The sequence below is a fragment of the Callospermophilus lateralis genome, chromosome 9, assembly GCF_048772815.1.
Source record: "Callospermophilus lateralis isolate mCalLat2 chromosome 9, mCalLat2.hap1, whole genome shotgun sequence".
Classification (NCBI taxonomy): domain Eukaryota; kingdom Metazoa; phylum Chordata; class Mammalia; order Rodentia; family Sciuridae; genus Callospermophilus; species Callospermophilus lateralis.
The window spans coordinates 2,816,444-2,833,154 of NC_135313.1; the positions used below are offsets into that span (position 1 = coordinate 2,816,444).

Below are 16,711 nucleotides of genomic sequence, written 5' to 3' on the forward strand. Positions count from 1 at the left end.
GTCAGAGGGCTGTGAGCAGGGGAAGCTGAGAGGGGCTCACACCTGCAACTAGGGTCTTCAGGTTCTAAGCGATGCTTAAAGGAAACATACTTTAAAAGTCATGCCTGGACATAAAATGTAAGTTTAACTATCTATCAAAATAAAACTGGCAAGAAAGGAAACAGCACACATAAAAATGGATTGGGTCAGTGGGCACAGACTGCACTTTTTGAGCTAGAAAAGGTCTAAAAGGTTTCCCAGTAGCTCAGAGCCACATACATTCTGTTTCCTTCCAAAGTGGTAAGTGTTTACTGAGAGGAAAGAGGAGTGGGAGAAAAGGAGAGGGAGGCCATGACCGAGAACAGCCTCCAATCAAAGCATTTCATACTGCCCAAGATATGTGCTCGGAAAACGCACACTGCCTCCTTTCCTAGCACAGGAGAATATGAGCACAGAATACTTAGCCTGCCCAAGTCCCACGGCTGCCAGAGGTGGGTCTCCAGTTAAATCCACTTGGTCTGAACAATTAACATCACTGCCTTACTAAGAAAAGGAGATGATATGCAGAAAAAGAAAGTCCAAATGATAAATTTACTTCAAAAACAAAAGGTAAAAAAACCTAATCCACAGATCTTCTCCAGTTCTCTCCCTTAGAGACCAGCACCCTTTGAAGGGGCACAAGCCCTCACTTTGTGCCACTGGAAGAATGAGACACACAGGGCCACATGCTTATAGGGAAGCTGTCACTTCAGAAGGGCTCCTACATGTATCACATCCATTCTGGGGATTGAACCCAAGAGTGCTCTACCACTGAGTTGTACCCCAAGTCTTTTTCTTCTTCTGAGTCAAGGTCTTGCTAACTAGTGGTCCTCCTGCCTCAGTCTCTGGAGTAGGTAGGAATACAGGTAATCACCACTGCACCCCACTTATCAAGTCCATTCTGGTACAGAGTACATCCAAGGCAAGCACTGAGGACAGCTTAGCCTGTCACCTACACTTTTTCTCCTGGGCTTCATTAATCATATTTTCCCTTCTTGCTAAAATCAGCAACATCCAGGGAATGTGACCTCTCACTAAGGGAGGTGGCAGAAGAGCAGTGGCCTCCAACAGGTACATCCCGTACTGAAGCCAGCAGGGCTTTGGCCACAAAATGCAGTGGAAGGATGCCATCTGCAGGCACAGCTGGAAGACAAGGCTTGGAAGGAGCCGTTTCAGTGAACCCCAGACCTTTCCTACTCTTGGCCAAGCTTCAAGGTCTCCTCTGAGAGGAGATGTGATGCAGAGACCAGCACTCACCCAGTGTCCAGGAGAGCATGAGAAGAAGAAGGCTCACCTTAGACATATTTCCCCTGTCTCCGTGATGTTGGGGTGCCAGATCCTGGTCAAGCATTTCACTTTGGGAGGCTGCAACATAAAGAGAGAGAGATGTCACCACAACAACCTCTCTAGGTCACACCTGTGGCCCAAGCCTTTCCACTTTCCCATCTGTCCATAATTTCGAGGCTTGCCCAACATGTAGGCTAACTTTCCAGGCTTAACTCAACCCTGAATGCTGTCCCAGTTGCCTAGGCAGGACAAGTGCTCCTCTCATGAGTCTAACCACACCTCTCTACAAGGGCCATGTCCTGAGGGCCATGGACACAGGGCTGTGGAGCCAGAGTCTGCAGTACATTCCAGGGAAAGCTCCCATGCCCTCCTGGCCGCAGCTCAACAGACTCTTTTGAGTACCAAGCTACTGAGCCACAGCTGAACGTCACTGCTCCTCACAAGACCAGCCAGTTACCCTGGCTGTGTGCTTCTGAAGGTGCTAACACTCCGTACATTTTCCTACAGAATAGTCCCAGTCCACTTAAAGAGGGGGAAGAATGAAGAGGCCCATGGGCATGAAAGGTACCAACATCATTCACAACTTGGCATGTTTGAATAAAGTTCTCCTCTCTATTTTAAAAGTAAATCACACTCGTAATTAAAGGGAGAACAAAAATGAAAGGAAAAACATTTATTTATATAATATTATATGCATAATTACATAAATGAAGTTATGTTTCCTTTCACTTGTTTTTATAATTGTACACACTCACAAAATAATTCCACCCAGAAATAATCTCCACTCACAGCTGATGCACTCTTCTAGACCTCAGACACACATAGGTGTGTGTGCACAGCATTTTTCTTCACAGGAGTGGGAACACATGCTGCATCTCTTCCTATCCCAGCGACCACCTCAGGTGACCTTCCTGCATTCCTGATGTCTAAAAACACTGCTGGACGGTAGGCTGCTTCCCACCCCCACTCCAAGCCATTCCACACCAGTGCTTATATCTTTGCTCACATCCTTGTAGGAAATAACTCCTCAGGATGAAGGCCTGACAGCAACACTGCTCGGGAATCCTGGCTCTCATGCAGTGCTTTGTGTCCTTCAGGAGGCCAAGTCACCTCCCACGCAGGGAGGCAGAGGGGCCCTCCTGCAGTCCCCTGTGACTGGTATGTAGTAAGCATCCAGGCACAGTCTCATCAGAATCTCATCTCATAAAGGATCAACCATTTGTCAAATGGGGTGACATGCTCCCTGCTTGTCATTTAGTATTCAATTTTATTTGTGATGCTTTCTGAGGTGTGAAAGGTTTTTCTTTTAATCTTTGGGATCAAAATTTCTCTTCTGATATCATACTTAAAATGCCTTTCACCATCCAAATACTCTCCTTTTACTTTTTCTAATACTCACAGTTTCACTTTTATTGTATAACAAACACTGTTTTCTACTTGATATCAAAACCAAAAAATCACGTGATTAAATCCACTGTGCAAACTTACATGTCTGAGGGTGAAAGAATTTAGGTTGAGTTTAAATACATTCCACATGCTCTCCTTTGTTTTCTGCAAATACGTGGGAATGCATTTAAACGTGTCTGGAATAAAGCTGACTTGATGTTTACTTCCAATAAGGTGTTTAGGCTGAGGAGGAGGGTCAGAGCTGCACCCCTCCACACAGCTGAATAGAGCCAAGTCCGGGGTGGGACAGAAAGGAGTGGCCAGCTTGATGCTCTCCCAGACCAAGCGCCTTTTCTGGAGCATTCCTGGAGCTGAGGTTACTAGAGCTCCCCAAGTGTCTTGCTTGTCCTTGCTTCTCCTCGCCCCATAGCTCCCCCAGACAGAGGCTGACATAGACGCCTCCTCTATCCCTGGCGCCCTTTAACTGTGAGGCTGTGACAGTGCGGAGCTCTGCATTAGAAATGTGGACCTCTCTGAGACCCAAAGTGCCCAACAGCACCTTGTCTCACTAGTCCTTCCCTCCCTCACTCTTGGATCCCCTTTGGTGCTTGGCACCCATTCATACAGCTAAGAGCTTAACTCTGCATTACACATCAACAAGGAAAATGGGATTATTCAATGGACCCCCGGCTAACGATTTGGAAAAACAGATCCCCCTTACAGCTTTATTCCGGACACAATAAAACTAAATGTAAGGTGGGCACAGTGGCACACACCTAAAGTCCCAGCAACTTGGGAGACCAAGGTAGGAAGATCGTAAGTTTGAGGCCAGTTTCATCAATTTAATTCTTGTCTCAAAATTTAAATAAATAAATAGGGGGTGGGGATATGGCTCAGTGGTAGAGTATTCCTAGGTTCAATCCCTAGTACCATGCCAGGGGGAAACAAAAATGCCAAAGACCATTCATAGTCTGGAATATCTAAAATGTTTGCCACTTTGCCCTTTACAGAAGGTCTGCTTTATAAGCTATCCAAAAACCAGCCATCCAGTGGCCAACAATACAGGGCTGGCTTAACCCTGTACACACTGTACAATGAATGCTTATTGAAGTCATTATATATTCCAAGCACATGGTACAGAGCTCATTTTATAGTGTTCTCACAAAACTATATACTCTGAACAGGAATAAGATAATGCTTACCAAGGAGTCCTATGCCATTTTTTCCAAGGAGGTGCATTTGAGGCACCCTTGCTAATGAAGCTGTGACCATACAGTAAGTGTCTGTCACATTTTGAGTTGAGGAGCCCAAGCTGTTAGGCTCTATGTGGACAGCTCCATGCAGAGACCCTGAGCTTTCCTGTGACCCTGTTTCCAAAGGGGATCACTGGTGATTAACATTCTGTTCTACACAGCCATGCCATCTCAGTTTCAAAGTACAAACACAATGAATGAAATGAAGAGAGGCAAGCGGGATTCCAGGAGGTACCTGCAGTCATTGTGGTCATCTGAGTGTCTCTGGCTTCCCTCCCTCGGTGCACAGGGCGGAAATGGCCAATAACAAACAAAGCGGCATGACACGAGTCACTTCCAGGAGGAAACCAGAGAAACAAGTACAGAGCCGTTCTTTTTCTCCTGCTTCTCAAATCTGCCTGGTGACCAACACCCAGGCTGTCAGTACTCTTCTGGGGTCCACTCTACCCAAGGAATCAACTTCCAGGAGTCCCGCTTCTGTGTCCAGGGTGATCGGAATTCCTAAGGGCCTACAGTGCCTAATACTGCAGGAGCTCAATAAGTGTCACTAAACCAAATCAGCCAGTTTCTAAGATTGAGAGATGACAAGGCAGGCTTCAGGCTGTGAGGAAAAGTTCAGAGACAAAGGGACAGGAAGAAAACAACTCACCAGGAAATCTGAATTCTAGTTGCTGGGATGTGGGAGCATGTGTATGGATGGATACTGAATGGACACTTTTCTTAGCAAGTTTTTCTAGAATTATGATTTACTTTATTAATTAAAAGTTTTTTTCAATTTATAATCCATATAACCAACCTTCACTACAAAAACCATAACTCTTGGGTGTTTGAAGTCTTCATGAAGTACAGAAGTCACGTGAGCAAAGCCGTGGCACAGGAGTGGAGGAACCAACAAGTCCCCAGCCTCGGGTCTGACACTGCCAACAGTGGAGCCGTCTGTCCAGGCTCAGACTCATGACCTCTATCCAAGGACTTGCAGCCTGGCCCTTGCACATGTTGGCTTCATTTTGTTTTCTACACTATTAAGCAGAGAGTTGAGCTCCAGAAATATGAGCAACAGGTGCCTAAGAAGACAGGCACAGGCTACGCACTGGACATGCGTCTGAAAGACAGCTGTAGGCTCCTGCCAGGAGCTCACAGGCTAGAGGGAAGAGGCTAAAGAACTCTGTAAGGAAAGATGAATTATAAACGCTTTTGTATTCAACTCAGCACTGCACCTCCTGGTCTCCTGGAGACCCCTTGCTGTGGACCCCACATTTGCCTAAAGAGAGCAGAAACAGTCAGGAACAAAGGCAACCCCAGCTCATCTCTCAGAACACTGCCAGAGCAGCAGCAGTGAGACCAAGGAAACACAGAATCATGGTGACAAGCCAACGGCCAGACACTGCATGGGATCTGTAGCACGGCTGCAGGACGATGCACCTCTGCTCTGTTCGGGGACTGTAGTGGGCAGGACTGCAGAGCAGAGGTCCACAAAGCGTGGACAGCAGAGTCAACCTCTGGGACAGCCTTCAATTCTTGAGGGACACAAGACACAAAGGTTCAGGGGTTTTAGCCACAGTATACTCCATTTTCCTGCAATTCTCTCTGCTTCTCAAAGTCACATGTGAGTGGAACAGAATGATGGACATTATCAGGTATAGACAAAGGGAAGGGCGCACATTTACAAGCTAGGCAGCCCTGCACATGCACTGGCCTCAGCAATTCAGCTATCTGCACTGGCAAAACTTGTTAGTAAGTTTTGTTTTGTTTTGTTTGGGGTTCTTTGAGACAGGGTATCATTATGCTGCCCAGACTGGCCTCAAACTCCTGGACTCAAGTGCCCTCCCACCTCATCATCCTGAGGAGCTAGGACAACAGGCACATAACACCTTGCCCAGCTTTGATTAAGTTTTAAAAGTTAACCTGCTGAGCTCTAACTCACTACCATATAAAGAGACTAGAATATTATGACCAGCCCCTGAACAATGGTGGAGGATGGACAGAGGTGACCTGAACAGAAACCCTGGACATAGACGTTCTGTCATGACTGCTCCCACTTTCGTGTTTCTCACTCTTTGCTTTCTTTCTATAACAAGAACAACAACTTTACAACTAAATGGCTCCTCAAGGCCTGCTGGAGAAGCACACAGGCTCATGCTAAACTTCTCCCTCAGCTAGCCAAAGGACAGTGACGTGAACTCACCCACTTTAATTCACAGTCCTAATTCTTCTGAGGTATAGTCTACAGAGATGGGCTACGTCCAGCCTAGAATTTTACATTCTATAGTCCTAGGTTTCCAGAAGTCAAACTGTCTCCAATTCTAAATACCTGTACTTAAGCCAAACAACCTCCCAAGCTGCCTCAATAAGGTTTTTGGTGTGTAATCTGGAAAAGGTGGAAAGTCTCAGTGGGTAACTGATGGGCTAGACAAACACCTGAAATACACATGCTTTGTTTAAAAATTAAATTTCCTTTTTCCCCTTAAATTGCCAACTATCCCTCATCTTTATAAAGAACTCTTAACATAGTAGTGCAGCAAAAATCAATTTCTAGAGATTAAAGTTTGGCTTCAAACAAGAGTTGCAGCTCTGAGCTGTAACCTGGCGTGGGGTGGGAGATAGAAGGAAGTCAGCAGCCACAAGCAGAATAATGGGGCACATGGTGTCCCCAGGCCCACATCCTTAGGCTAACAGGAGACTCCACCTTGTCCCTGTTCCCCCACAGATTTCTCTTACACCCCTGCACTCTGATCCTGTATTAAGCATACACCTTGATACCACAGGCACTGCCGTGGGCACAGCCTGAGGTGTGTCACCAGGTGCAGCCTTTTCCCCTCTGCCCCGGGCCCAGAATCCTCCACAGCTTCTCGCTGCCAAATCGAAAAGGCCAACAAACCAGAGACTTCTTGTAGTTTTCTCCATTATTTCTTGACTCCAATTTTTTCTCTGCTGAGTGGCCCTCTGCCTTCCACGGGGGAAGCTCTTCCACACCTGTGACCACAGATCCACACATTCCCAGCTCACCTGGAGCACCCTCCCCCCTGCTATGGGCCAAATCAGGACAACCCAAATCTGGTTCTTTAGAAGTCACACTGGTCTTCACCATTTTCCAAAAGTGACCTCCTTCCCTTCTCTGAACGCCCACACATTGGCTCCTGTCACCATCAGCCTATCTGCTACTTACCACTTTCAGTGCTTCATTGGCTTTTTACTCTTTATTTCACCTCCCTAATGGTTCTGTTAGTTCTCAAAAGCCAAGAGAGATGTGAAAGTATTTGGTATCGTTATTATCTAGGAGGGTCTTTGAGGGATTAACATGTACCTATGGGTAAAAACTACTCATAGCTTACAATAAGCTATTATTCTCTCAAAGTCTAAAGTACCTATGTTATGGACTTCTGGAACTTTGGTGTTATACCATAAACAAAACTAGTTTTAAATTACAAATATAATTTTTTTTCCTCTCTTAATAAGTAAGACTTTACATGAAATACACAGGCCGACTGCCTGGCACATAACATTAACAACCACTGTTGAACAAATGTATTTCTCTACTGCATTAAGTACGGCTGATGAGTGAATTCATCACAGAAACACTAGCAATCTTGTGCTGGGTCCCAGGGCATAAGGAGGGGCAAAGGCCCTGCGTGGCCACAGGCCCCCTGGCAGACACCCCCTGGGTGCAGGAAGACAAGGTGCAGGTGCAGGCTACTCACCACCATGTTGTATGCGTCAGGAACTTCAGTTTCAAACTGAAATTTTCCACCCTGGTAGTAACCCTCATCTATCAAAAAACACAAAACAAAATAAAAAAATCCTTTAAATTAAAAAAAAAAAAAAGAGGAAACAAAAAACAAATACTACATTAGGATATGGCAAACACAGAATAAGAGGTTACAATGAGGGCTGCAGTGTTCCTTAGCCAAAGGCAGGCTTATGGGCAGGGCCTTCCCCTGACCTGGGCAACAGGGGATCCACCTGGATCACACAGTGAAGAGCAGCATTCTCTGGGGGCCTGGCTGCTCGCCACCCCACGTCCTTTCTGCTCCACGCTGTTATAGATGTGCACCCTCCTAACCTTGCCTCCTGCTTGGGTGAGCTCCTCTGCTTCCAGCACTTGCATGACTTCTAGCCACTGGGCTTACATTTGCTGAGTACCCTCTCTCTGCCAGGCTTGGGGACACAGCCAGGAACACTAAACTGCTTCTTCAGTGAGTGCTTGGTGCAGCTTCAGAGCAGACTTCAGAAAATGGGGGCTGATGGGCTGCAGGATAATGTCTGGGCCCCGGGTTCACAGACACCATAGGCAGTCCCTTCTCTCCCAACTGCACTGTCTGGGTGTCAGGAAATGGCTACAGGTGCTGTTGCCTGTAGAGGGCGCTCCAGCATGGATGACCAGGAAAAAGACTCCCAAACTTCAGACTGTTTTCAAACTTTGAAATGTGCCATAATTAGCAAAATTATAAAACCAAGGCTCAACTTTCCCCCAAACATCTACCACCATGAAAAAATTTGCAATATGGGTGTGTGTGATTGCACACACATGGGAGGTGGAACCCAGGGCTTCCTGCACAGGAAACAACCGTGTTACCACAGAGCTACATTGAGCCCTAAGGTTTTGATAGGAAGCAATTGGATACAAGATGAAGAAGAGAAATGCTATTTCTCTTTTATTTTAAATTCATCTGCTGAACACCAGTGAGGCTGCAATTTATTTTAGATTGCTGGTCATTCATATTTTTTCTAAGAACTGAATGATCAATATTCATTAACATGTTACTAAGGTATTCATCTTTTGATTATCAATATAAAAAGATTCTTAAGAGAATTAGCCTTTGCCTAATTTTTGTTAGCAATTTTTGTTAGTTTGCTGTTTGCCTTTTGATCTTGTTATTTCTCAACACTAGTATTCCATCTTTAAGAAATCAGTCTTTGTTCATGTTTTATGTCTTTAATATCATGTTTGAAAATCATCTTTTCCAACCAAGATTATACAAATGCTCTCCTTGGTAATTTGGTGATTTCACATGTTATATTTAATGAGACCACTAGCTCATTACACAGAATAAGGTGTTATTATCTTCTAATTGGATGCCTAACCACACCATCCCTACAGCATTTACTATTCCATTCTTCCAGCACTTTATTTTATATATTTCTGATTCTTAAAAATATATCTGGATTTGTGACTCATAGTATAAACTCTTTGGAAAAGATATTTGTTTGGAAAAATGTTAAACTCCAGATATGAGAATTTTAAAAGTGGTACCTTATGTGTAAAACAGGTGGAGTGCACTCTCCTTCACCAAGGACTCTGTGGATGTGGGTCTCCCCACTAACCTTGACCACCAAGGCAGGGAAGACTACCACTAGGCTCATCAACTCTGCAGGTGCACAGCCCACTCTGTGCTGACCCTGCAGAACCAACTGTGGCCCACATCACACACCATGGCCTATCCATGACACTGCCCAGCCATGCCATCCCACCACACTGAATTTTCTCTCTGGTTGGCTTCCTGTTTCACTGATTCAATACATTTCAACTCTGTTGCCCACCAGTTTCAAAGTTTGGACTTTGAAATGTGGTTCTAATCTCATCATGTTCCTTCTGTCCCAACCACTTCTCAGTTAATAATTGTCCAAATTGTATTTTAACTCACTGCAAACCAAGAACAGAGTGTTCTAATTTCTTTCTTTTTCAAAAAACAAATCTGAGGAAAATCACCTGCTTCTGAATCAGTGCTTCCTTTCTCCCTGAAGCTGCACAGCTGCTGGCCCCAACCAAGGTTGCTTAGTAATGACTAGATCTGCCCAGAAGTCCCAACGCCCAGCTCACAGGCAGTGGGGAGACCCGGAAGCAGCTTGTGCCCTAGGCGTTCTCTGTGGTGACCCCAGATGCAGAACTCTCCACTCCCTCTGCACCAGCCTCTACAGCCTGCACCACCCCATTCAGCACCCCAAGCTGGCAATCAGAAGGCTCAATCAGCACCTGAAAAACCACAGTGTGAACATGGCCCTGGGCACTGTTTCCAAATACAGACAGGCTGACTCTATGTTACTACCCATGGCTGCAGACACTGAAAACGTTCTGCTTCTCAGCAAAGGGGGCTTTAAAGTGCAGTAAGGAGACACAGCAGGAGAAAGCTCCAGGCTGCCCACTAACAAATTCTCGCTCCCGGAGCTCTGGAGCCTACTCTCTCCTGCCTTCAAGGGACCACACACGGGCATCTTCAAAGGAGATTATGGGATAACCCTGGAGAACAAAGCTTCCCAAAGGGCACAACATCCTCAGGCTCCACCTGGAGAAACCTGGACCCTGTGACAAAGGGACCTATTTCAGTCTTTCTCCCACCTTTAAAAGAAGACCTATGCTCCTCCACCCTCTCAGCAGAAGCTCTGCTTCAAGGTAAACACTCCAGAGGGCCAGAGGACCAGTGGTGGGGCGGGCCAGCTGGTGGAGGAGCTGTGGAGAACTGTTTCTCCCTTCTCACACCCATTTCTATAAGGATACAGTGCGGCACCATAAAAAAAAACAGTTCGCTCTGGAATGTCCTGCGTTCAGATACAGGGAGTCTGGTGGCAGGGGCCATTAAAACTCCAATCTAGATCACTGTAAAGAAGGCACCCCCAACCACGAGAGGCAAGCAGCGAATGCCAATGAGGCAGCCTTGGTGCATTCTGCTACCAGCACCCGGCTCATGCCTCCCCTCCCTGAAGGGAATCAGATGGCTGTCGAGGTATGCTTAGTGGTGGAAAGTTAAGCAGGACTTTGAGAGCAAGTGACTAGTTTGACAATTAATGAATTTGGCAGACATTTCTCATAAATTGAGCCAAATCTACAGCTCCAACTTTTAGATAAAAATACAAAGAGTGTGGTACTATTTTTTTTCAATATTCTATTGGTAAAGATATGTTGAAGTTAAGACTATTGTAATTTTCTCAACTCTGAGTCGTTCAGGTAAAGTGAGATGCACTGAAAGAAAAGTGGCAGGTGAGACTCATGGTCAGCTGCTGGGCCTGGAATCCTGGGTGGCAAAGCCTCCTCCAAGTTAGGCGTTTCTAATTCTCTGTTTTCAACACCGCTGAAGAGGGCACTTATTTTGGGAGTCAGCTGAACAATTCTGAAAATACCTGCTCGGATTATTGGTTTTAACTTTGAACTTAACTGCAAAGTCACCAAGTTAGAGCTACAACAAATCCCCTTCCAAGACTGTCTCCTTATTTATGTGAACTGGCAATTCTCAGTATTTATATCTATAAAGACAAATACATGAAGAAACTGGTATTTAAACACTTATTTCTGCTGTGCATTCACAGAACATGTCCTGGAATGTCCTGCGTTCACAGAACATGAAATGCTAATTTATGTTTAAAAACATCAAAATTTACAACCAACTGCTTAAATTCATCATTCCATTCCACGCGTCCTTGATGAGTGACAACTATGTGACAGACATTGTTCTAAGCACTGGGGACACGTCAACAGGGGACAATGCCTGCCCATGGGAAACTTACATTCCAGTGGCAGAAGAGAAAGTACAGCCAACAGAAGGAGAAAACGAGTACAGCCAACAGAAGGAGAAAAGGCAAGGAAGGAGGAGGCTGGAGAGGCTGCATCTCACCTGGGACACTGGTAGGGGTAGGACCAACAGCACTCTGGGCAGGGGTGGCAGATGAAGCAGCAAGAGGCCTGGCATTCTCAGAACAGCACAGAGGCCAGTGGGCCAGAGAGGGAGGCGGCAGCAGAGGCAAAGAGGTCAGCAGTCCATGGTGACAAGCAGACTACCTGCCAGGAGGCTGGCTGATTCAGGGGGAGACAGGAACCATGAGAGGGATCTGAGCCCAGGAGGGCAGGGTAGGTTGCAATCATCCAGGTGAGCGATTAGAGGGTTAGCCCAGAGCGGACAGTGAAGGGACACTGAGATGGGCGCAGCACCAGGATCTGCGGACAGATCAGGAGTGGGGCAGGAGAGGGAAAGTAGTCAAAGAAGATGCTAAGGTCTCTGACCCTGAGTTAACAATGGATATTAAGTGACATCCCAATGGAGTGGGCAGCTGGTGGGTCCTGTGTACAGGGGGTGGGGGGCGGCAGCGTGGTTGGGCCGCAGAGAAGAGTTTGAGAGCCTTTCAGTGTAAGAGCACTTAACTTCAAAAGATGAGGTAGGAAAGGAAGATGAGCTTGGGAGACCAGATGGAGGAGGGGCAGCCAACAACAGGAGAGCCAGAAGCCTGAGTGCTGCTTAACAAGCCTCCCAGCAAAGGGACTTGTGAACAGCTCAATCTATCTATTCTAGAATGACAAATACTTGTAAGCACAAACATTTTCACCTTAGACTGAAATTCTGTAGAACAAATGAAACGAACGTAAGCGTGCCAGGAGAAAAAGTGGCAGCAGGAATCCATTCTGCAGTGCAGCCACTCACTCTGCACACCTGGGGTAGCTGCATGCATGGTGCTGGATCCGACTCTGGAAACACTTCCAAGAGTGATGCCATACTTTGATTTTTAAATGGCAAAATTTCTGCACACTAGAAATTCTATCTTATGCAACATTGGGGGCATGAGGAGTGGTCAGGGCAACAAGAAACCCTGAGCCAGGGCTGGGAGGCAAGCAGGAACAGGAAAGTTGACACTGGGCCGAAGACACAGTCAGCTATCTATTATGAAGAGGTACAAGGATTTAGAGGAACACATGAACATAATGAGGAAAAAAATGGACGATTAGAAAAAAACAAGACAAATGGAACATCAGTAGCTGGAAACATGATAATCTGAAATTTAAAATTCACTGGACGAGCTTCACAGCGAGCAGACACTGCAGGAACAGAGGCCACCCCAAACCCAGCCCAGAGAGGAAAGTGTGGAAGCGACAACCTGAGGGAGGTCTCACTTCCACTGGAGTTAGTAATAAATATGGAAGAGACAGAATATATACAGACACGTTGACCAGATTATGTGACATTTTATGAACATTAAAGCTCAGATATAAAAAGCACAATAAACTTAAAGTGGGATGAAAAGAAAATCACTTCAAAGTGCTAGCTTTGGGAGCAAACATAACTAAAGTTAGACCAACACAGAGAGGAGGAACACGGCCCTGCGCAAGAACATGCAAATTTGTGAAACATTATATATGTGAAAAAAAAATCACACTATAATCAAATTGCTGAAAACAAGTGATTAGGAGAAAAATCTTAAAATCAGCAAGAGAATAAAACACTCACAGCATAAACTAGAACAAAGAATTACTATTGACTTAACATTAAAAAAAAAAAAATCCAGAAGGCAGAAAAACGACTCTTCAAATGCTAAAACTGTCAGTGGGAGGCTCAGCAGTCCACACCACGGCCAGGAGGTCAGGACTCGCCATGAGGGATGCTGTCTGGATCAGGAACACCCAAGAAAGATGCACGTGCTGGGCTTGGTCCTCTGCTTGACGCTATGGGAGGTGGTGGAAACCTTAAGACATGGGCCTACAGAGAGGTCTTTGGGAATGTGCCCTGGAGGGGACAGTGGGACCCTAGTCTCTGCTCCCAACCTCTTTGCTTTCTGGCATGAGATTGCCACATGCTCTTGCCATGATATGCCACCTTGCCACAGGCCAAAAGCAATGGGACTAACCCCTCATGCACTAAAACCTCTAAAACTGTGAGCCCAAATAAACATTTTCTCTTTATAAGTTGATTTACTTCAGATATTTGTTTACAGTGACTGGAAAGCTGCCTAACACAATTAATACGCCTGCACTACAAGAACCCTCAAGGAGCTCTTCAGGCTGAAGGAAAACAACCGACAAAAACCCAGACTTATAAAAAGGAATGAGGGTCTAAGCGCTGAAGAATGTATGTGTAACATATATCTGTAGAAACATGTATACAAAATTATGTGCGAATGTAAAGAAAATAGGTTGTTTAAGCAAAGATAACACATGCTAGGCATAAAAAAAGGTTGGGACTGGGAAAGGAAATATAGCACTAAGCTTATGCCTTAAGAATTAGAAAAAGATGCTGGGTGTGGTAGGACACGCCTGCAATCCCAGTGGCTTAGGAGGCTGAGGCAGGAGGATTGCACATCCAAAGCCAGCCTCAGCAACAGTGAGACCCCTGTCTCTAAATAAAATACAAAATAGGCTGGGGATGTGGCTCAGGTGATTGAGTGCCCCTGCGTTCAATCCCTGGTACCTCCCTGTCCAAAAAAGGAATTAGAAAAAGAGAAAAATTAAACTAAAAACATGAATAAAGGAAATAACAATGATATGAGCTGAAAACAGAATAATACAGGAAAATATATGAAATCAAAAGCTGTTTTTTTTTAAAAGATCAACAAAATGAATCATTCTTTCACTAATCTGATCAAGAAAAAAAATGACACAAATTCTAATACCAGGAATTAAAGGATATTAGGGCAGACTATAGAACTTCAAAGGATAAGAAGAATTAACACCCTCATACCAATACACTGGAAACTGTGGATGACACGAACAATACCTTAAGGCACAAATCACTGAAGCTCACGCAAATAAAGAAGCTACACCATCTCATATCTACTAAAGAAACCGCATGAAACCAGGAGTGGTGGTGCACGCCTGTAATCCCAGTGGCTCATGAGGCTGAGATAGGAGGATCCCAAGTTCAAAGCCAGCCTCAGCAACTCAGCAAGACCCTGTCTCAAAATTTAAAAAAAAAAATGGGGGGGGGGGGCGGGCTAGGGATGAGGTGTTCAGTGGTTAGGCAGTCCTGAGTTCAATCCCCATTGCCAAAAAAAAAAAAAAAAAAAAAGAAAAGAAAAGAAATAAAGAAGGAACTGTTTTTATACTTAAAATCTTACAACAAACAAAACAGAACTCCAGACCTTGGTGTGCCTTCACTAGTGAATTCTACCACTTAAAGAATTTACACTAAAACTACACAGGTTTATGCAGAAACAGAGGGGAAGGGAAAATGTGCCCATTTATATCCTAAGGCCAGCATTACCATGACACCAAAACCAGCAAACCAACATAAGAACACTACAAATATCCCTCACAAATAGACAAGAAATTTCTAAGTAAAATATTAAGCATATCAAATTGAGCGATCTATCATAATGGATTAATACCACCAACACATAACTCAAATGCAGGAGTAGTTCAACATTTAAAAAAAAATTCTGGCTATGTAATTTGCTATAAAACAGATTCACTAAAAAAAAAAAAAAAACACCATACAGCCATTTCAATCAATGCAGAAAAAGCATTTGGCAAATCAACAGCCATTCATCATAAAGAGTCTCAATAAACTAGGAAAAGAATTCTTTAACTTCTATTAAAGTTTCTAAAAAAACCCTATGTCTAACCATCTACTCCATGATGAAAAACTGGCAGGAAAATTAGAAACAAGGCAAGGAGGGCTGGGGTTGTGGCACAGTGTGTTGTTGAGCATGTGTGAGGCACTGGGTTTGATTCTCAGCACCACATATAAATAAATAAAGATCCACTGACAACTAAACAATATTTAAAAACAACAACAACAACAACAAGGCAAGGACATCCTTCTTCTCCCCACTTCTACCCACCACTGTGCTATAAACCTCAGAAAGTAAAGTAAGGCAAGAAAGGAAATAAAAGGATGGATGCTGAAAGCGGGGGCAGGGCTAAACTCCTGGCAGAGCACTTGCTTAGCACACCAAGGCCGGGCTGGGGTGCAACACTGCCAAAATAAAAGCCTGACAGGGAGGCCTGAGTCTTTGCTTACACGTGCATGAGAGTTTACACTGAAGACTGTGGAGTCTCCAGAATAGAACTAAAAGCAGGCTGACAAGGTTGGGAATATAGGGTTACTACACAAAAATAAATTGTATTTCTTCATAAGTTGATTTACTTCAGATAAAGACTGAAAATGGAGACATATCCGTGTTCACAGATCAGAAGATGCAATAATTCAAATGGCAATTCTTCCCAAATTGATCTACAACAAATGCAACACAGTCGCAGTCAAAATCTAAGCAGCGTTCTTTTTTTGTGTGTGGCAGAATTTAGCCGACTATAATATATATATACAGAGAGGGACCGAAAATAAGCAAAAATGATGTTTAAAAAGTGTACAAAGGAGCAGAAGTCAGAAGTCAGGCGATGGGATTTCAAGACTTACTATAAAGCCACAGCTGTCAAGACAGCGTATTTGTGTAACCACAGACATGGAACAATGGGACAGAAGAGAGTCCAGACATCAAGGTCAAATGATGCCAAAAAGGTGCCAATGGGAAAAAGAGAGCCTCTTCCACAAATGGTGCTACAGGAGCTGGGCGATCTTTTGCCAAGAGGGACAGAAGCCAGACCCTTATTTGGTACAATGTGCAAAAACGCTCAAAATGGACTACAGATCTAACTAAAATTTATAGCTACAAAACTTCTCTTTTAATTTAATAGGATCAGGAGGCTAAAACAAGAGGATCGCGAGTTCAAAAGTAGCCTCAGCAACAGTGAGGTGCTAAGCAACTCCGTAAGACCCTATTTCTAAATGAAATACAAAACAGGGCTGGAGAAGTGGCTCAGGTGATTGAGTGCCCCCGAGTTTAGTCTCTGGTACCAAAAATAAAAAAGTATAAAAAAGAAGACAAGTCACTGACTAGGAAAATATTTGTAAAACACACATCTGAGAAGATATATTTAGAATAAAGAATTCTTGAAATTGTGTAAAAAGAAAAAAATTAAACTAAAAAAATATGTGCTAGTTGGCCATGGTGGTGCATGCCCACCATCCCAGAAACTCAGGAGGCTGAGGCAGAAGAATCACAACTTTGAAGCG

At 44.5% G+C, this 16,711-nt stretch overlaps 1 protein-coding gene across 2 annotated transcripts in view; it reads right to left on the reverse strand.

Annotated features, from left to right (window-relative positions):
• The window catches only part of Ube2f (ubiquitin conjugating enzyme E2 F (putative)), a 52,825-nt gene that overhangs the window by 10,966 nt on the left and 25,148 nt on the right, over positions 1–16,711 (reverse strand). For both annotated transcript variants that reach the window (XM_076866218.1, XM_076866217.1), the window contains exons 5-6: positions 7,643–7,710; positions 1,313–1,383 (exon numbers count right to left, since the gene is read on the reverse strand). In XM_076866218.1, the coding sequence (XP_076722333.1) occupies positions 1,313–1,383; positions 7,643–7,710 (139 nt within the window). The remainder of the gene's footprint in view (positions 1–1,312; positions 1,384–7,642; positions 7,711–16,711) is intronic.